Here is a 19,632-nt window from a genome sequence, read left to right on the forward strand (position 1 = left end):
CAAATACACACAATTCTACAATCGAATGAAAATATGAAATCAACCTTGTAAATTAAAAAAATGACTTGTACCTAGACATGCACATTTTCCTCATAATTGGTAGCTCAACACAATTAATTTAACACCTAAACAACAATAACAAGGTGGAACCCACCACCCTAATATATCACTGCAAGTATTTACATTCCAAGTTTCCAACAAATATAATCAACTCACTTTTGTTTAATTAATTTAATTAAATTTCATGACTTTATCTTCCCATGTCATGAGCACCTGAAGAAAACGCTTTTGCCGCATGAACAAAGCTTTTCTTCTTAGACTCAACGTCGTCGTTTGACTCTTGATCCTCCACATCAAACCCCAGAGAAAAATACTGCACCTTTTCACCATAAAGCTTCACCAAACCCAAGTACATAGAGACCGCAAACACAGTGACCAAGATGATAAACCAACTGAACTCAATGTTGACGAGCGAATTCGCACGATGAAGTGCCTCATTGCTCGAGCACCTCACAACTTGGTGACCCTCGTCATCATTGATCCAAAGCACTAGTTTAGAACTTCATTGCAGGAAGGAGAAGGAACATCGCGTCACGGAGCCAAGGAGGAAGAGGAGCACCGCGTCAGGGAGGAGGAAGAGCACTGCATTCGCGTTCAGTGCACGAATTCGTGTTCACCGCATTAGGTTTCACGTTCAGCGTAGGTCTCATGGAGGAAGAGGCCAATTCTAAGACTTTTTAGGGTTTGTAAAGGACTAAAACTCCAAAGTAGTCTCTGAGATTAGGCGAGTTACCCATAATAGTCATTGACTTTCAAAATTTTCTAACAGTATCCTTCACATTCAGCTCCGGAACCCATAGTTGTTCTACGATCCTTTTCGGCGCACAGTCAGCAAACGGAGTAATGATTTGGCACCTCTCATGCCATGCTGGAACCAGCAATGGCTAGCTAACGTGGCAAATCTTAATTTTCTACCCAATGTGATCCTGGTCCCATTAAAACCCTAAAAGCTAAGAATGATTATTATAGTTAATATCTCTTCTTCCCTTTTCTTTCGTCCCATAATTGTGGTCCACCATTGTGATTTAACGGAGATTCCATTGATGCTCTGAAGCAATGTTTGGAGGTGAAGGGCAAGTCAGTGGGAGCTCGACACGGTCAACAATAAATGGATACAGGGCGAAGACCCAAAACCGTAGCAGGACTATGCGTGTACCAGAATGGTGTGGTTGCGGCTGCCGACCCGTGCTCTGGTGGTCTGGGACAAATTCCAACCCAAATAAGCCCTTTTTTGGGTGCCCAAATTATAATGTTAGCTGTAATTGTTGGTTTTTCCTAATTTTTCATTCGTTCCCCAACTTCTAATTTGGTTATTGAAACATTCGTTGATTGCAGACAATTGGTAAAAGACGGTGTAGTTTGTTTGTTTGGGCAGATGTTGGGCAAGAGGCTGTGCCTGCAAAATAAAAAAAGTGTTAACTACAATGATGACCAAAAGATGACAGAAGGTTGGAGGCTGGAAAAATTAGAATCTGATGTTAGGAGTCAAAAGTTTATGATCAAATTATTGTTTCTGAAATACTGTTGTTCTTACTAGTGGTATTTTGCAAACTTTGAACTCAATGTTGAGTAATGATGCGATTGAGATCATATGTGTAATATTTGCATGAATGAAAAAAGTTGCTCAACATCTAACTGTGTTAGCCAACCTTTTGGAGATATTAACTGTTTTTGTATCACTAAAGGTAATCTGGATATATAGCAATAGCAAAATATATTAATCATTTTAAATCAACAAAGTCATGAGTCATAAGTTTTGACTGTCTTACAAAGCCATAAGCAAGGTGCTGCTAACAAAATAAACATAACCATATGTCTGGTAACAAAGTAGTCATAAACACAAAGTGAACCTAACCGAACAAGCATGTAATACAAAATTACTTGCAACTTGTCTTATACAAAATAACTCCCAACACAACAAGCATGTTATACAAAACCATATACCATATCAGCATAATAGTCCTTAACTCTCATTCACGATCACCATAATAGTCCCTGACTTTTGATAATTTACACACAATAGTCCCTGATTTTGATAAACGATACTCATATAGATCCATCATATCTATCGTTCCTTATCTTAAATATTAAATTTCAACATAGACATGAATAACAATGCATACAATTCCCTGATGAATAAACAACATAGATGTTCAACACATGGAAGAGATAACAATGTATACAATTTTCAGCTCTACTCATGGATAACAATGCACATTTTTCTTACATACTCATGAATAAAAAAAATACCTTTTGCATGTCAGATATGAAGCACCATCCATGTTGCCTATAATCTCCAAGGTTTTGGTGTAGCAATTCAAGAAACCACTTCCAATTCTCCTTATTTTCCATGCCAACAATTGCCCATGCTATGATGTACATATGGTGATTAGCATCCTGCCCCACTGTCGACAGAATTTGTCCACCAAATTAAGTTTTCAGGAAAGCACCATCCAGTCCAATCAACGGTCGGCATCTGACTTTGAAATCATTCTTGCATCCATTCAAGTACACATACATTTTCTCAAACACTGGATCAGATTCTGGTTGGGGAGTGTAACAAATTTCAACTGTTGATCCAGGATTAGTCTTAAGAAGTGTAAGACCATAATCCCTCAGTATTTTGTATTGTTCCTTTTCATCCCCGAACACCACATTTCTTGCATCAAAGAGGGCCCTTGATATTGAGTTCTTGTTCAAGGACAAGTCAAACCTTGACTTGAAGTAAGTGGCAGCATCACAATGCTTAAAATTTGGGTACTTCCTAACCTTCTTGACTAGGTTGCTCGCCACCCAATTTTTGTTAGCTGCCCTGTTCTTATCCCCCCTTGGGCATGCATGATCATTAACGAAGGTCTTTATTTGCCAACAAGTATCTTCATGATCCATTGATACATACACCACCCATGGACATCCTTTCACTTTACAAGTAGCCCTCATCCTCACATTGTCATTCTTCCTGAACCTAATCCGTCTTCCCTCTTGGATTGTGAACTCCCTAACAGCCTCCTTAAAGTCCCATTCTGTGTTGAATTTCATGCCAACTTTCAGTTGTAGTTCTCCAAACCTTATACCTTCTCTAAACACAGGACAAACATCTTCGGACTCCTTCATCTGTCCCCTCATCCTCTGAATTTGGGGGAGTCTTCATTTCTTCAGAATGCCATGAATTTGCTCCGTCTGAGTCAGCCCTTGGATTGTATGCATTATATGCATCATCCCCTGTTCCTCCCACAAAGCATAGGTCCACATCTCCATCTGAGACCTCCTCAACAAATGCATCATCCTCAACAGTAACTTGGTCTTTATCCTTAGCAAACATAGCAGCAGGAGCATGTTTAAATCTGATGTCTTTTTTTAACAGTCTTAGCCTTACAAATATCATTATCATAATCATCATCATCAGAAGAACTATCTTCGATCCTTGGATTATACAAACTATCTTTGTCACTATCATATGAATAAGAGGATAGTGCATCACCTCCCTCATGTCGTGCTTGCATCACTGCCTTTTCCTTAGCAACACTCCTCGTACAAGGCCTAAAATTATGGGTGGTTGTTGTCATTTTCTTCTTGAGGGTGGATTTAGATGTGGAGTTGGGTGTTGCTATTGACACACTTTTAGGGAGAATAGGCTTGGTAGGAGGCTTTAGCTTTGAATTAGTAGGAGGTTTTGGCTTTTGATTAGTAGGAGGCTTCGGCTTTGGATTAGTGGGAGGTTTTGGCTTTTGATTATTAGGAGGCTTTGCCTGAGATTGATCATTTGAATTGGCAAGAGGCTTCTCCTGACTTGGAGGTTTTGGATTCGTGAGAGATTCTGACTTAGTTGGAGGTGTTGGATTAGTAGGAGGTATTGGATTAATAGGAGGGTTCGGAATGTCAATGGTGTTGACAGGCGTTGGCTTGTTTTGGGGGGATTGATTGCTGGGGTTCCTCATTTTGTCATTAGGAGTGACCGTAGCACCTTCTTCTTCTGCAACATCCACTCCTGTATTGTCCATGCCTACCTTTTCCTCCTGATCTTGTAAATAATCTGGAGATGACACCCCATACTCAAAATACACATCCACCAATCCATTATTCTTGTGAGCAAGGAAACACGTCTCCCTAAGTTCGTCGTCACTGTTTAGATTCCTTAATCCAATTTCTAATGTCCTCCCGGGGACTAGCCACTAACAATGAAGGATCTTGTCATAGCCTAACTCCTTGTAATAATTCCTTATGAAGAAAACGTCCAAGGTATCCTCATCCAGATCACCTAGGCAAGTTAAGTTATCAGGGGTATACCTCAATTTTTTTTCACCATCTTTCTCAAAGTTTCCTCCATGATGAAACATTATATCTAATAACACATCCATCTGTACCAACAACTCAAAACCATTAAATCACACACAATCTTAACAGAGGACTTCAACATCATATTAAAAACCTATAAATTTATATCACAGTCACCACCATGCATTAACCCAATATTAAAAAAATCTCTATTTTATTGCCAAAAAACAGAGCATATACACACCAAACCCTTTGTCCTAACAAAAATCCTTAAATACAATCCTTTAGGGTAATGCAACCATAAAACTCTAGGACAACTCAACACACTAACAACACAATGATACACCTTCATCATATATTGATTCAGGAAATAAATTCAAAAATTATTTCAATCAACACATACCTTCAACAACGCAGAAGACAGAGAAACCACTTACCTCCAAAGTAACACCAAACTCTTCAAACGAAGTGTGACAGTGGAGGAGACGGGAAAGACGAAGCTAACTCGGTGCTATTGATGAGAGAATGGGAAGACGAAGACTGAGCATGGAGGAGAGGAGACGAAGTGTGAGAGTGTTCAAACAAATATGGTGAAGGTAAACCGTTTTCAAGGGCTCCAATGCATGAACGACGTCGTTTACTTTTTTATTGGGCACCAAATCGATACTGTGTCGTTTCACTTGGCTCCAGCATGGCATGGGAGGTGCCAGATCATTAATCCGTTTGCTGACTGTGCACCGAAAAGGGTCGCAGGGTAACTATGGGTCCCGGAGCTAAATGTGAGGGATACTGTTAGGGAATTTTAAAAGTCAAGGACGATTATGGGTAACTCGCCCAATCTCAAAGACCACTTTAAAATTTTAGTCACGTGTCAATCTATTTTAATTTTTTTTTCTGTGGGGTTTAATTAGGATAAGGTTTATAAAATATATTTTTATAATTTATGGAGCTGTAGGTTGAAATTATTTTAAAAGTTTAAGATTATTGGGTTCAATTATACAAGTTTTTTTTTTATCAAATAAGTTCAAACAAAACCCACTTATATAAAGTGTACATGAAATCATGCCATTTCTCTTTTAATATTTGTATCCTCCTTTCTCTTCCTTCTTTTCTTTCTTCTTTGTTGTTCCTCCTTGTTTTTCTTCGCGTTTCTTCTTCTTCGCGTGTTTTATTCTCTTCGTCGTTCTTTTTATTGCCGCTATTGTTGCTGCATTTTTTTTCTCATTCTCTTTCTATTAATTTTGTTATATTATATATTTTTCTTGTTTAATTTTCTCCTCCCATGAAAAATTATGAGAAAATGAAATAAGAAGATGAGGAAGAAGCAGTAGAAGATAAGGAGAAAGAAGATGAAGAATGTTGAATTATGCAGAACTTATCGGTACAAATATACCAAAAATTCTTAACAATATATATAAATGTCTTAGTTTTACACCGAAATTCGCTATAAATATACAAAAATATTTTCTTTAATGTTGTATTTTTTTCTTATTTTTCTTATTTCTTTCTTTCTTTTAGTTGAATAAATGTAGGTTCATCCTCTTTCAAGTAATTTTGTAGCATTATGTATTTTTTTGTTTAATTTTTTATTTTTATTCTTGTAATAGAGTAAAAACAAAAAAAAAAACTTGAGAAGTTAAAACAAAAAGAAAAAGATGAATAAGAAAAGAAAAAGAAGAAGAAGATCATGATGATAAAAAAAGAAGAAGTAACAGCAGAAGATGAGGAGGAAGAAGAGGAAACGTTTTGAATTATACATAATTTATCAGTATAAATACACCGAAAATTTTTAACAATATACATAAATGTCTTAGTTTTACATCGAAATTTGTTGTAAATACACAAAAATATTTTCTTTAATATTGCATTATTTTTCTTTTTTTTCTTATTTTTTTCTTTTTTTTAGTTGAATGAATGTAGGTTCATTATCTTCCAAGTAATTTTGTAGGGTTATGTGTTTCTTCTTCTTCTTCTTTGTTTGATTTTTTTTATTTTTATTCTTGTTAAGAAAATAAAACAAACAAAAAAAATTTGAGAAGATAAAACAAGAAGAAAATAATAAATAAGAAAAAAAGAAGAAGAAGATGATGACGATGATGAAAAAGAAGAAGCAGCAAAAGATGAGGAGAAGGAAGAGGAAGATTTTTGAATTATGCAGAATTTATTAGTACAAATACACCAAAAATTCTTAATAATACACATAAATATGTAGTTTTACACCGAAATTTACTACAAATACACAAAAATATTTTTTTAATGCTGTATTTTTTTCTTCTTCTTTTATTCTTTAATTCTTTCTTTCTTTTAGTTGAGTGAATGTAGATTTATCATCTTCTAAATAATTTTGCAGTATTATATATTTTTTATTTATTTAATTTTTTTATTTTTATTCTTGTTAAGAGAGTAAAACAAGAACAACTTTGAGAATGTAAAACAAGAAGAAAAAGATCAATAAGAAAAAAGAAGAAGATGATGATGATGATGAAAAAAGAAAAAGAAGAAGAAGTAGAAGATGAGGAGGGAAAAAATGGAGAGTTTTAAATTATGCAAAACTTATCAGTATAAATACACCGAAATTTATTACAAATACACAAAAATATTTTTCTTTAATGCTGTATTTTTTTTCTTCTTTTTTCCCTTAATTCTTTCTTTCTTTTAGTTGATTGAATGTAGGTTCATCTTCTTCCAAGTAATTTTGTAGCATTATGTATTTTTTCTTCTTTGCTTGATTTTTTTTTTGTTTCTATTCTTGTTAATAGAGTAAAACAAGAAGAACTTGAGAAAGTAAAACAAGAAAAAGATGAATAAGAAAAGAAGAAGAAGAAGAAGAAGAAGAAGAAGAAGATGATGATGATGATGATGATGATGAAAAAAGAAGAAGCAACAGCAAAAGATGAGGAGGAGAAAGAGGAATAGTTTTGAAATATGCAAAACTTAATAGTATAAATACACCGAAATTTCTAAACAATACACATAAATGTCTTAGTTTTATACCAAAATTTGTTGTAAATACACAAAAATATTTTCTTTAATACTGCATTTTTTTTATTTCTTTCTTTCTTTTAGTTGAATGAACGTAGGTTTATCCTTTTCCAAATAATTTTGTAGTATTATGTGTTTTTTCTTCCTTTTCTGATTTTTTTGTTTTTATTATAAGAAGAAATTTGAGAAAATTCTATGGCAAAAATTTTGGATCAAACAACGTCATTAATATGACAAAAATTCTACAATAACAATAACAATAATGATGATATGTATAAGAAGAAGACGATGATGACTATAACGATGATGATTATAATGATGAAGATGATGGAGGAAAAAGAGGAAAAGGAAGAAGGAGAAAAAAGTCCAATAAAAAAAGAAGGAAGAAAAGGAGATAGTATTGGTGACGACTATAACGAAAGAGAAAAATAACGAAAAAGAAAAAGAAGAAAAAGAATAAAACGAAAGAGTGACGAAGAAGAAGAAGGAGGAGAAGAAGAAAAAACGTATAGTAAAAACGTGTGAGTGTAAATGACTTGTTAGATTTATTTAGTTAAATGATTTGTATATAAAGATTAATTCTTTAAATATTATTATTATTTAATCAAAATGCACCACTCCATGAGATCGTAAACATAACAAAATTATTAAAAAGCATAAACCAACGTTAGAATATATATATGTTATCTTATAATTAAGAATATATTATCTATTTTATTTCTACAACTATTTATCTTCTCTATTTATTATTTTTACAGAATATTATTGTTTTTTTACCTTCATATTAAAATTAATTTGTGCAACACAGGAGCGAAGCATGGATAGATTTTCTTCTTTTTTCTTTTTTTTTTTTTTTTTTTTGCATTTCTCCAAACTTCTTTTCTTTATTTTTTTTTTAAAAAAAATAAAGGAAATGGGCAAATGGCTCAATAGCTCTAACCATGTCATGTCTGAAGGATGTCTCACAGGAAAAGAGATTCCACTCATAAGTAACAATAGCGCAGTGTGTGAAGTTCACATTTACATGATAACATTGGTCAACTTTGGGTAGACCTAGCCAGAGTCACCTGTCACCTTGATGGATTTGGAGGAGCAACAGACCTTGCCCCATTCTCCCTTCGCTCAACCAATTCGCTGTATAGTTAAACTCGGAGGTGCTGCAATTACTTGTAAAAATGAGTTAGAGATGATAAATGACGAGATTCTTCACAAGGTGTCTGAACAGCTGAGGCAGGCAATGATTTCATCTTCTCAGAAGCCTCCTGGGATGGATTGGAGCAAGAGACATCGTGCCTCAGAAATCTGTTGCAACCCCGATGAATTCAAAGATCATTCCGTCATTGATTGTAGCCCTTTCATTGTTGTTCATGGAGCAGGTTCCTCTATTCTGCCTTTATTCTTTTCCTGGTTATTAAATATCCATTTTGCTCTCTACACATTAAATTAGGTCAGTTTAACTTTTCAATAATCCATTTGATGGCAATTTTATCACATTGAACAAATGGAACTCACCTATTCTAGCCATGTCCAAAACTTTTTACTCAGTTAACTGTTATACGAATAAGAAATTTAAACAGAAACTTTTATAGGTATAATATTCTTCCTTCTCCATTGCTTCAATGGATTGAGTTAATAATGTTTTTGTATTTTACCTGTGGTACATTATATTTGGTGTTTAAAAACTAGATCTTAGTTCTTCATGATATAGAGCTAGTTCATAATAGGGTCGATGGTTCTGTCAGGTTCTTTTGGGCATTTCCAAGCTAGCAAATCTGGTGTCCACAAAGGACAACTGAATAAACCTATTGTCAAGGGTGGTTTCGTTGCTACCAGAATTTCTGTAAGTAACCATTGGAAAACTTTTTATAAGATCTCTCTGCTGTTGTAATTAAAAAACTTGTAAAGGGAAACTTGATTTTTTGAATGTTATACTAGTGCAGCTGGATGTTAACCACTAATCCAAACTCAAATTAGTGCTAATCAATCTCAATATGAAACTCGCATACCTTTGTTTCTGAATCCAGTTTATATGCTGATATTGTATTCCTTTTTTGGAGAAATTTTCTTATCAAATTTGTAACCGTTTTGGATTTGTTAAATGCTTCCTAATCAATATCAAACATCAAAAGTTTAGCATTGCATTTTCTTATCTAAATCTACTAATATTTATACAAAATTAAAGCACTCCTCTAGTCCTCCAAAACGATGCCTTCTAAGTCTAGTTTATGCATAAAAGTCATAGTTACTAACTTTGAAGTAGAGGAGAATATCACTGGATTGCCTTAGAAATGACATTGATTGGTGCAATTTGGAATATGGCATATCATTTTCATAGTCTCAAAGTGTAGCCTATACATATCAAGTATATTTTCCCACTTGAGATTAATAAAAAAATTGACTGAAAATGTGACAGACCTGATGATTAGGGTGTTTTGTTGCACCAAATTTATACAGCAAAAGTTGGCCAAGTGATAGCTCTAGAGTTTTTTTTGATATATTAGTTATTGTTGTTTCCACTTAGGTCAGTTTTGCTGATATTTTAAAAATCCTAAAAACAAATATGCACTGCCTTCTATTTTTGTTGTTTGAAGACAATTGCTTTAGTACAAATTGCTCACAGAATGTGGATCTCCTCCATTCTTATCATGTCATTTATTTCCAATTTCAGGTAACTACTCTCAATCTTGCAATAGTTAGAGCACTGGCCCGAGGTAGTGTGATAACTATCTTATGCTTCTTCTTGTTTGTGCGTGCACAAGTTTATTTTTTTTCCCCGACAACAGCGCCAATGTTCCAAGGCGTATCTGAAACGGGCTGTAAGGTATTTTGGGCTTGAGAGTAAGAGGTCGGAGGTGGTGGTGAAGGTCTTGAATGGTCTCCTTCACGTCAGCTCTGAAAAGGTGGTGGGGGATACATGCAAAGGACTCCGATACTTAAATTAGCAAAAGTTTTAAGCAAGTTTGTATAAATTGGGATTGAGAAATATCGGAGTTTGATGGGGTATTTATAGAGGTTACTTTTGAATCTTCTCTCTTGTAGTAGTGGATGGTTTCTTACTCAATATTTGGGAAGTTACCCTCACGTAAAGGTGGTTACTGATATGTGGATATATCAGAAGTAGTGGAGTGACAAGCTATTACTTGCCACTCAAGTCGGGTCGGGCACGGGTCATGGTATCCGTGCCCCAAGTAGGTCGGATAGGTCAACCAGTGTAGCTCTTGGAATGATCTCTTTGGATCTGGATAGCTTCCATTGGGTCCAGCTACCTTTTGGTCATGGCTTTATTTGGGCCATGGTATGAACAGTATCTAACTTTTGTTTTAGGCTTTTATCCTATTATGTTCATGATAGAAGCATGATATACCTACAACTTAGTCAGTAATATTGAGATTTGGTCACTTGGTAATTATCTTTCTCGGCTTATCTTCTGTTTTTGTTAGTGAAAAAGAAAGAAACATGTAAAACATATTTGAAACTTATCTCTATTTGTAAACAAATTTATGAGCTATATGCTGCACAGCCTGCACTGTAAGTAAATACATGTTGCAGCGGTTTTTCATCAATTTTTTCGCTACATGGTCGCTTCAAAAGTAGAAATGTCATTATAAAATTATATTTGTTTCTTTTATGCAGAGGGCATACCTTCAATTGGAATGTCACCTTTCTCTTGTGGATGGTTTACCAAGGAGAAACATGTTAGTGAACTTGTTAATGATTATAGATTTCTTTTCTCTTCCTTTTCATATGAAGTTATTCGTCTATATTCATATTCAACATGTGCAGATATCTTCAGGTGATTTATCTTCAGTAGCTAAGGCAATCGAGTCAGGATTTACTCCTGTAAGATTGAATTCCTTAATCCATATCGTTTGAAGCTTTCAAAAATGTTTCTACCATTCTTCAACCTTTTCTACCATTCTTCAACTTTTCTTTGTCTTGTGTGAATGTTTTTAATATTGTTACTTCTATTCATTTTAGTAGGAATGGAAGATGATAAACTAGGTGAGAAATCCTGAAATCATGGTTTATCAATGACAATCATGAATGATTTATGTATAGAAATATAAGAAGACTTCCAAACTAATGTAGTTCCGAACTATACACTCTTTCTTGAACACTATATTTTTCTTTTTCAATGGAATACAAAAAGACTTTTTCATTCTTTCTTTATAAAGTCATAATTTAAATTGGCATCGTCTTAATTTTCATCCTTACAGTCTTAAATTGAACTCTTACATTTTTTGCACAGAATGAGTATGTTAACTTTCAGTTTTACTTTGAAGGTTCTGATTCTGTAATTGTACTTTTATTCCTTTTTCTTCTCGTAACGTGGGGATTGTTGGTTGTGTAGGTTCTACATGGAGATGCTGTGTTTGATGATATTCAAGTAGTGACTCAATTCATTTTGCTTCATTGTTCATTTATCAATTACAGATACGAAATTTTTAATACTAACATGCTTTCAGGGATGCAGTATTTTGAGTGGAGATGTTATCATTAGTCATCTGGCAGCATACTCAAAGCCTAAATATGTTGTTTTCATGGTATCCATTATATGTTATATATAACCATATGTATCCTTGAATAGCTGGAAATACTAAATTCTTCCGAGCATAATAAGCAAAAAATTGTGATTAGAGTATTTGCAGTGACAAATATCATGAGGGTAATGGCTAAACTGTTTGTCTAACAAAAGTGTGTTAGTTCAAAAGCATGAGAATGACTGTGTTGGGTGAAATCCGAAGCAAAATGCACTTAACTACTAGCATGTATGCATATGTAAGATAGATTGCATGAATCAATATTCAATACTGCATTGGAGTCTTGGAGCAGCCCATCACAATATTATTATATATCTGAAATTTTATGAAACATTCATAAATGTTTTCATTCAAGTATGGATAAAAGACAGATGTATATGGCGTATATGATCGCCCACCAACAGAACCTGATGCAATGCTGTTAAAGGAAATCGGTGAGCACTTGTTACAAACTTGATATTCCATATGGGCGGATACCTTGGTGGTTGATTGTCTCATTGCCGATTTTTTCAACTATGACAGCTGTCGCTGAAGATGGAAGCTGGTCAGTCATAAATCCAAAGTTGCAGAACTCGGGTAAGCAGATTTTGTAAATCATTACTGAAAAACCTTAAGTAATGGTGACAAAATGCATGCACAATTTACAATTATATACTTATAATGTTATATTAAAAAAAAAGATTGGTAGAGGCAAATGCCCTAGTTGTGGAAAATGGATATGTCCCTGGTTACCACTTATGACTAATGATCAATTCTAAGAATTTACGAAGTTCTTATGTTTACTTCTCTTTAAACCACTAATTTTACATGTATGTTTGGCGTTGATTATGTGAACTTAATTTTATTGGCTTGTTTCCCGCTGCAGTTGAGTTGACTGTTGCCGCTCATGATACAACTGGTGGAATGGAAACAAAGATATCTGAAGCTGCAATGATAGCAAAGCTTGGAATTGATGTCTACATTGTAAAAGTAAACTCCTTTTCAAAATATATAAATAAAACTTTGTTATTCTTATCATCGTTTTGTCTTATATCTTAGAGCTCGTAATGTTGAAACTGCAATATTTTCAGGCAGCAACCAGCCACTCATTAAGGGCTTTAAGTGGAGTTCTGAGAAGCAGCATTCCCAATGACTGGCTTGGGACAGTAGTTCGATCTTCAAGATAAGTCAATAAATCTGCCATAACACGAACTTTTGCTTCACTCCAAATCATCAAACGTGATTTAGTGATTTCTAGGGCTCCTCATGATTCTGAATAAGTTATATTCTAACATATGTCTTACAAAAACTACTCAATTCACTGCCTATATTTCAGTGATGTTCAGTATATTATACAAGCTGAGAACTGAGTCACCGATGATGTTTTATATTTTCCATGTATTGACGTTATATTGTTCATCTTGCGCATCACTCAAACAGTTTAAACTAGAAGTATTGTTCTGACTTTTTTTACCCTTTGGATGCTTCTGAGATTACTTCAGGAGAATTTATGGATGTTTTGCAATTGTTTGTTCGAGCAACTTTCATTTTTGGTTCTTGATTTAGAACGTAGCTTAAAGTTGTCTGGTTTCTATCTTTATTTTTGGTTAGAACAATACTAATATTGAGAACACTAATGTGTGTGTGTTAAGAACTCCTGTACATATAAAGTCACAAAGTAGACAACTAGACATTTCAAGAATGGTACACATTTTGGCATAAATTAGCACATAAAACCATATAAGTATAATTAAAAGGAAAAAGAAAGATTGCTATTTATAATCTTCTTTGCAACTTATGCTTTCCAGTTCCAGCATTAAAGTGACATGGAAGTATGGAACATGGCCTACTACTTGGGGCCAATGTCCTTAAGGCCACAAATCTGCTCCTCACCCATGGAAGACATAACTGACACGACCAAATCCTTACCCTCAGCAAATCCATCCTTGATCTGCATACAAGTTAATTCTAATAAAGACAAATATCTAATATTCTCATCTTCAATAATGTGACTAATAACTGGTGAAACTGAAATGTTATTAAATATTCACACACATTTTGCTGACTCTTCTTCACCATTGGATGTGGTGCAATACTGTAAAGTATACGACTTGCACCCCCATTCAATGGTGGAGAAAAGTTGACTCAGTCTACAAAAAAAAATATGTACGAGAATCACTTCTCAATGTAGAAAGGTCAAGCATACCAACCTGTGAAAGCAGACTTTCATCACTTGGAAGCTTAAGATCATCCTTAGTGCTACCCGTCTCAGTGAGCAGACTCACCTAACATATTCAAATAAAAATAGAGAAATACTAGGAGAACATCATAATTCATTATTTTTGTTCATTACTTATCCATCAACTTAATTTCTTTAATCTAGTTTCTTTAGTCTAGTAATTCAACAATATATTTTATTCCATATTTTTAAACATTGATAGTTATCTGATGGCTAAAAGCAATAAATTTTGATGACTATCTAACATTTTTCCAAACAGTTTCATGAAAATTAAAGAAAGAAAACTCTACTCATAATGAGTTCTTCAACATTAAAAATGGTTAGTTCCATCATTTAATGGCATTTTCCTTGATCTTTAAGGTATCTCTAAATGATTGTTGTGAAAATCAAAATTTAAGAGTTCAATCATGTATTTTAATGAGAGGTTTTACTATCTTTACAAAGTAAAATTCTACTCCGTTCAGATTTTACGATTACAAATTCAGTTTTTTATTATATCTTCTGTCTCTTACAACTATGTGTATTATGAAAAATCATTTATTCTTTGAAAAAAAAAAAAATTCGTTATACTATTTAAATAGTCATAAAAAATAGTAAATAATAATTTATTGGATGACACTATACATCAAACTTAACCTCAAAGTTAATGATATAAGTGCAATGTAGAGTGTAGTGTGACCAAAAACGAAAGGAGCGAGGAAACAAGATTAAGGAGTCAAAAGCGCAATCATACAAATCCATCCTCGGAGATATCAATGAGCTGGTAGTCAGTTCGGTTGACATGAGGAACCTAAAACAAAACAATGCAAGGATTTGTAATTTATTGAATAATGATAATGATAATAATGATAATAATAATAACAACCACCACCACCCTAAAATCGTAAATAAACATGACATGATCTTATTCGAGTAAAATTCCAGAGTGTCATACATCACAGTTATGGGAAGATGGGACAATATCTTCAAGCTTCTTCCCAGTGAAGATGTCAATACCAACAAAGTGACACTTCGCGTGTCCATGCTTCCCAGTTTTCGAAGTTGAAACCTCTACAACCTGTCATCATATAATTTTTTTTTTCAAAGAATCACCTTGGTTTCAATCAATTAAACCACAATTGTCGAGAGAAATATAAACATACAACGCTTAGGATTATAAGTTAATATCATAATCCAGAGTTTAAGATTTAGAACGGTAATTTTAAGGTCATTTTCACCTTCCAGATTAGTGTGTTAAATTTTTATCTTATTTATGTTAAACAAATATTGCTCATGCAATCGTGAGTCGGTAGAATTCTTCATGCAATTTGTATGTGACCACCATTATATTCAACGAATAATTGATGCATGTTTCAACTAAAATATGTTACATTTTCATTATTATTCTAATATAGAAAAAAAGAAAAGGTATAAAATTGGGTTACAAGAGGGATCCGAGAGAAAAGAATTAAAGAAATGAATGAGTAGAAAATAGAAAAGAGAGAGAGGACGGGACCTTGCAAGGTCTGTTTTTGATTACAATGTAAGCATTCTTCCTAATGGTTCCAGCTTGTTGTGGATATGTTTTTGATGCTCCTGCATCACCCTTAGCCTCGAAATGGTGCTCCTCATCAGACATTGTTTTTCTTATTATTCAAAACTCAGATTAGGATAATTGAACTCTTCTCTGTTCACAAACAAAGATACAGAGCTCGAAAAAAATAGGATGAATTTAAGTGTGTGGATCTAGATCTTGTTATATAGATATATTTTTAGTAAAAACAACTGGTTTCAGATTAAACAATTTTGGTCATATTTTGAAAGAAAAGTAATTTATTTTACTATCATATTTGTTTAAAATTTAATTGTCTTACAATAAAATTTGTTAAATTTTTTTGTTAAGCATACATAAGTTTCAACTTGTGATCCAAAACACACTAGAGATCAATTAGATGTTTATTTTATATTTTTTTCAAACATTTCTTTACTTAAAAACAAAGTTAACAAATAAAAAAGACTAGCTGCTTAGAAAAGATTTTTATTGAATTTTGTTGGTTTAATTTTTTTAATGTAATAGCACGAGTATTAGTCAACATAATATTTTTCATAGATAAAAATTGCTCATATTCAAGTCCAAAAACGAAGCCAGACTTAAAGTGGACAAACCCAATCTATAAAAGAAAGGTTCAGGAAACCTCCCCTCATCTGCCCGACCTACATGGGGAACGGACTCATCAATCCATGTGTCCGACCTGTGTGCAGAATCTTAACTGCATCGAGAATTCAGCTTCACAATTCAAATATGAGATCTAAATAACCTCTATACAAAAAGGAAAGTAACCACCCAACATTATCGATGGGTAAGGTTTTTTTTTTTGAAACAAAGGAAGCTCAACACATTAAAGTGGAGCATACAAAATAAAGAAGAAGACACATCACGAGCTACCAACAAATAAACCAACCCCTAGCATCCCCAGTACTATCATCAGCCTCCCCCAGGATCACCACCACTCCATTCTGTGTAACTCGTCACCGTCCTTGTGTGAATGACCTCCAGACTTGCTCTTGCATTCTTAAAGATTCGTGCATTCCTTTCCAACCAGATGTTCGAAATCACTACAAAGAACACTGTCATCCACATCTTCTGCCCTTGTTGTCTATTATGCATGCCATGCCAACTCTCGAACAATTCTTTAACGGTTTCGGGAGTCACCCACTCTCTTCCTAGTGACCTCAACCACTTGCACCACACCTGCCATGTTACCTCACACTTAAGGAATAAATGCTCAACAGATTCTAATTCCTTGGTACACAGTACACACATACTATCACCCAGAATGTTGACTCCTATTTTAGTCAGCCGCTCCTTGGTGTTAACTCTACCAACTAGCACAAACCACCCAAAGAGCTCAATTCGCGGAGGTACGAAACCTTTCCAAATGGAACTCGTGAAGCTATAACTCGTTATCTCAGTTGACAGTGTCTCCGCTTGTATAGCATGTATCACAGAACTAGTAGAGAAAATACCTTTATTTTCAAACTTCCACACCACATTATCCTCCCTACCTGATGACAACCTCACTGGCCTTAACCTCTCATGAAGCTGATTGACAAGTTCCACTCCCATTGGAACAACTCCCTCCTCCATTGAAAATTCCATATCCAATCAAGCCCATCCCAAAAACCACAATCCCCAATGAGAAGTCCTTGCTGGCTTGAGATAGAGTAGAGTCTCGGATAACTTCCTTTGAAAACACCACCTTGAACCCAGTTATCTTCCCAAAACCGGGTTTGCATACCATTGCCTACTTCCATTGCCAGGCCACTTACCACTTTATCTCGAATCCGTGGTTCTTTTATATTCAGCTGACATATGTCTTTCCAAGGCCCTCCTTTTACTGGTAAAGGCTGAGTTGCTAGCATTACATCTGGGTTCAACTTGTTACACGAACAAATAATTTTCTTCTACAGCGGGCAATCCTCCTTTGAAAACCGCCACCACCACTTAAACAGGAGCGCTGTGTTTCTCAGCATTGCATCACCAACCCCCAAGCCCCCAACCTTTTTTGGAGCCTGAACTAGCTCCCACTTTACCATAGGTATACCATAGTTCCCGTTCTCCTTGCACCACATAAAGTTCCGTTGTAAAGCGATCAGCTTGTCCGCCACCGCCTTCGGCATCTTGTACAGACTAAGGTAATATATGGGGAGACTATTCAGTACCGATTTGATAAGGACCATCTTACCTGATTTATTCAAAACCTTGGCTTTCCACAAGCTAAGCTTCTGTTCCACCTTATCAATGATTGGTTTCCAAGTCTTCACCAAGCGCGGATTTGCACCTAGAGAAATTTCCAAGTATCTAACCAGTAGAGCAGCTTGTTGGCATCCCAGTAGTCCGCATGCCTGATCAATCCATCTTTGCTCACAGTTCACCGATATTAGATTCGATTTATCAAAATTGATGCTCACCCCAGACATCAACTCAAAGCACCGCAACAGTCTCTTATAGTTTACAATTGTTTCAGTCTCCGGCGGGAAGAACAAAACAATGTCATATGCAAATTGTAGGTGCGACAGTTCAATATGATCTCCCCCTACCAGCAGTGGAGCAATGCGGCCGTTCCTGACGGCTTCCCCAACATCCTATGCAAAACATCGACAACTAATACAAACAATAGTAGAGAAAGTGGGTCCCCTTGTCTTAGCCCCTTCTCCATCTTGAATGGCTTGGAAGGTGACCCGTTTACCAAGACTGCCATGGTAGCCATATTAACACACTCCTTCACCCAACTCCTCCATCTTTGGCCGAAGCCCATTTTCTGGAGCACAATGTCAACAAAACTCCATCTTACTCTGTCATAGGCCTTTTGAAAATCTAATTTGATAATGGCTGCTGTCCTTTTCCGAGTCTTCAGCCAATGAACTGTCTCGCAGGCTATGAGTGCGCCATCATGAATTTTCCTTCCCTTTACAAATGCAGTCTGAGTCTCTCCGACCAAACCCGGCATCACAGATCGCATTCTTCTCACCAACACCTTCGAGATCACTTTATATACACACCCCACCATACTAATCGGCCGAAAATCCTTCACCTCCTTTGCACCTTCAAACTTTGGAGCTAGTGTCACCCACGTTACATTGACATCCGTTGGCAACTTCGCACTTTGAAAGAACCCCATTACCGCAGCAATGAATTCTGGCCCAATGTCCTCCTAGCATTTCTTTATGAAGTTCATGTTATACCCATCACTGCCCGGGGGCTTGGAAGATTCGCAGTCCCACACAGCCTCCTTGATTTCCTCATCCGTCGGCATCACTTCTAAAGCTTCAGCCTCATCCCTATGGATACACTTTACTAAGCCATCCCTGATTCCAATCCTCGGAACATATTCCTGTCTATATAAATCCTTGTAGAACCCTTTAATCGCACCTTTTATTCTCGCCTGATTCCGCACAAGTCTTCCATGTATCATCAGTGCATTGATCCTATTATTCCGTCTTCTGGCCGAAGCAATGTTATGAAAGTATCTGGTATTCTTATCTATGTTTGCAGCATGCTTAGACCGAGACATCTGTTTTCAGTGCATTTCCTTTCTAATATACCATTTTGAACAAAAGCTCACAAGCGCCTTCCTTCTAGCCTCCGTTGTACCATCATAAATCCCATCACTAACTAAATTGTCCAGCCTGGTGAGCTCCTCCTCAAACCTCATGAGTCTCTTATCCATGTCCCGAAAGTTATCCTTGTGCCATTTCCGCAGTGGTATTGTTAAAGCCCTCAGCTTGCACGTGAACTGCGCTTCTCCGAGGCTTCGCCATTCATCCTTCACCATTCTCAGAAATCCCTCATGCGTAAACCAGGAATCCAAACTTCTGAATGGTCTAGGGGCCCCCCTAATCTTGTTAATTCCAAGATCACCGGGCAGTGATCGGACAGTCCCCTTGGGCCACCTTTTATCCTAATATCCGGAAACTTCTCAGTCCATTCAATATTAACCATCACCCTATCAATCCGACTACAGGAACGCCCCCTAAACCATGTATATTTCCTATCAGTAAGAGGCAAATCTATCA

General features: G+C 35.5%; 4 protein-coding genes across 5 annotated transcripts; 1 reads left to right on the forward strand and 3 right to left on the reverse strand.

Moving 5' to 3' along the window:
* Positions 1 to 8,124: 8,124 nt before the first annotated feature.
* LOC112750238 (isopentenyl phosphate kinase) lies at positions 8,125 to 13,378 on the forward strand. Of its 2 annotated transcripts, XM_025798864.3 has the most exons (11): positions 8,125 to 8,693; positions 9,060 to 9,157; positions 9,986 to 10,028; positions 10,951 to 11,012; positions 11,101 to 11,157; positions 11,669 to 11,704; positions 11,784 to 11,861; positions 12,226 to 12,292; positions 12,381 to 12,434; positions 12,724 to 12,827; positions 12,929 to 13,378. In XM_025798864.3, exons 1-11 carry the CDS (start codon positions 8,396 to 8,398, stop codon positions 13,022 to 13,024), a joined length of 993 nt encoding a protein of 330 aa, XP_025654649.1. In that variant the 5' UTR covers positions 8,125 to 8,395; the 3' UTR covers positions 13,025 to 13,378. The 2 variants fall into 2 exon arrangements, with proteins under 2 accessions (XP_025654649.1, XP_029148905.1); XM_029293072.2 differs by lacking the exons at positions 9,060 to 9,157; positions 9,986 to 10,028 and having other exon boundaries at positions 8,156 to 8,693.
* Positions 13,379 to 13,550: 172 nt separating this feature from the next.
* Positions 13,551 to 15,763, reverse strand: LOC112748370 (eukaryotic translation initiation factor 5A). Its single transcript, XM_029293073.2, has 5 exons — positions 15,572 to 15,763; positions 15,011 to 15,133; positions 14,810 to 14,866; positions 14,048 to 14,122; positions 13,551 to 13,788 (listed from the first exon to the last, which is right to left on the reverse strand). Exons 1-5 carry the CDS (start codon positions 15,692 to 15,694, stop codon positions 13,687 to 13,689), a joined length of 480 nt encoding a protein of 159 aa, XP_029148906.1. The 5' UTR covers positions 15,695 to 15,763; the 3' UTR covers positions 13,551 to 13,686.
* A 777-nt stretch (positions 15,764 to 16,540) lies between these two features.
* On the reverse strand, positions 16,541 to 17,215 carry LOC112748371 (uncharacterized). Its single transcript, XM_025796599.1, has one exon. It carries the CDS (start codon positions 17,213 to 17,215, stop codon positions 16,541 to 16,543), a length of 675 nt encoding a protein of 224 aa, XP_025652384.1.
* Positions 17,216 to 18,770: 1,555 nt separating this feature from the next.
* Positions 18,771 to 19,391, reverse strand: LOC112748372 (uncharacterized). The gene is made up of 2 exons (XM_025796600.1): positions 19,182 to 19,391; positions 18,771 to 19,130 (listed from the first exon to the last, which is right to left on the reverse strand). The coding sequence occupies exons 1-2, from the start codon at positions 19,389 to 19,391 to the stop codon at positions 18,771 to 18,773; spliced, it is 570 nt and encodes a 189-aa protein (XP_025652385.1).
* Between the last annotated feature and the right edge of the window lie 241 nt (positions 19,392 to 19,632).

This window comes from Arachis hypogaea, chromosome 15 (assembly GCF_003086295.3).
Source record: "Arachis hypogaea cultivar Tifrunner chromosome 15, arahy.Tifrunner.gnm2.J5K5, whole genome shotgun sequence".
NCBI lineage: Eukaryota > Viridiplantae > Streptophyta > Magnoliopsida > Fabales > Fabaceae > Arachis > Arachis hypogaea.

Coding starts and splice junctions, on each gene's coding strand:
- LOC112750238 (XM_025798864.3), top strand. CDS start 8,396: ATGGATTTGGAGGAGCAACAGACCTTGCCCCATTCTCCCTTCGCTCAA. Junction 11,862..12,225: donor CTAAATATGTTGTTTTCATG/GTATCCATTATA, acceptor TATGGATAAAAG/ACAGATGTATATGGCGTATA. Junction 12,293..12,380: donor AATGCTGTTAAAGGAAATCG/GTGAGCACTTGT, acceptor CAACTATGACAG/CTGTCGCTGAAGATGGAAGC.
- LOC112748370 (XM_029293073.2), bottom strand. CDS start 15,694: ATGTCTGATGAGGAGCACCATTTCGAGGCTAAGGGTGATGCAGGAGCA. Junction 14,867..15,010: donor CATCTTCCCATAACTGTGAT/GTATGACACTCT, acceptor GTTTTGTTTTAG/GTTCCTCATGTCAACCGAAC. Junction 13,789..14,047: donor ATGAAAGTCTGCTTTCACAG/GTTGGTATGCTT, acceptor ACTTGTATGCAG/ATCAAGGATGGATTTGCTGA.
- LOC112748371 (XM_025796599.1), bottom strand. CDS start 17,215: ATGGAATTTTCAATGGAGGAGGGAGTTGTTCCAATGGGAGTGGAACTT.
- LOC112748372 (XM_025796600.1), bottom strand. CDS start 19,391: ATGGTGAAGGATGAATGGCGAAGCCTCGGAGAAGCGCAGTTCACGTGC. Junction 19,131..19,181: donor AGGCTAGAAGGAAGGCGCTT/GTGAGCTTTTGT, acceptor CACTGAAAACAG/ATGTCTCGGTCTAAGCATGC.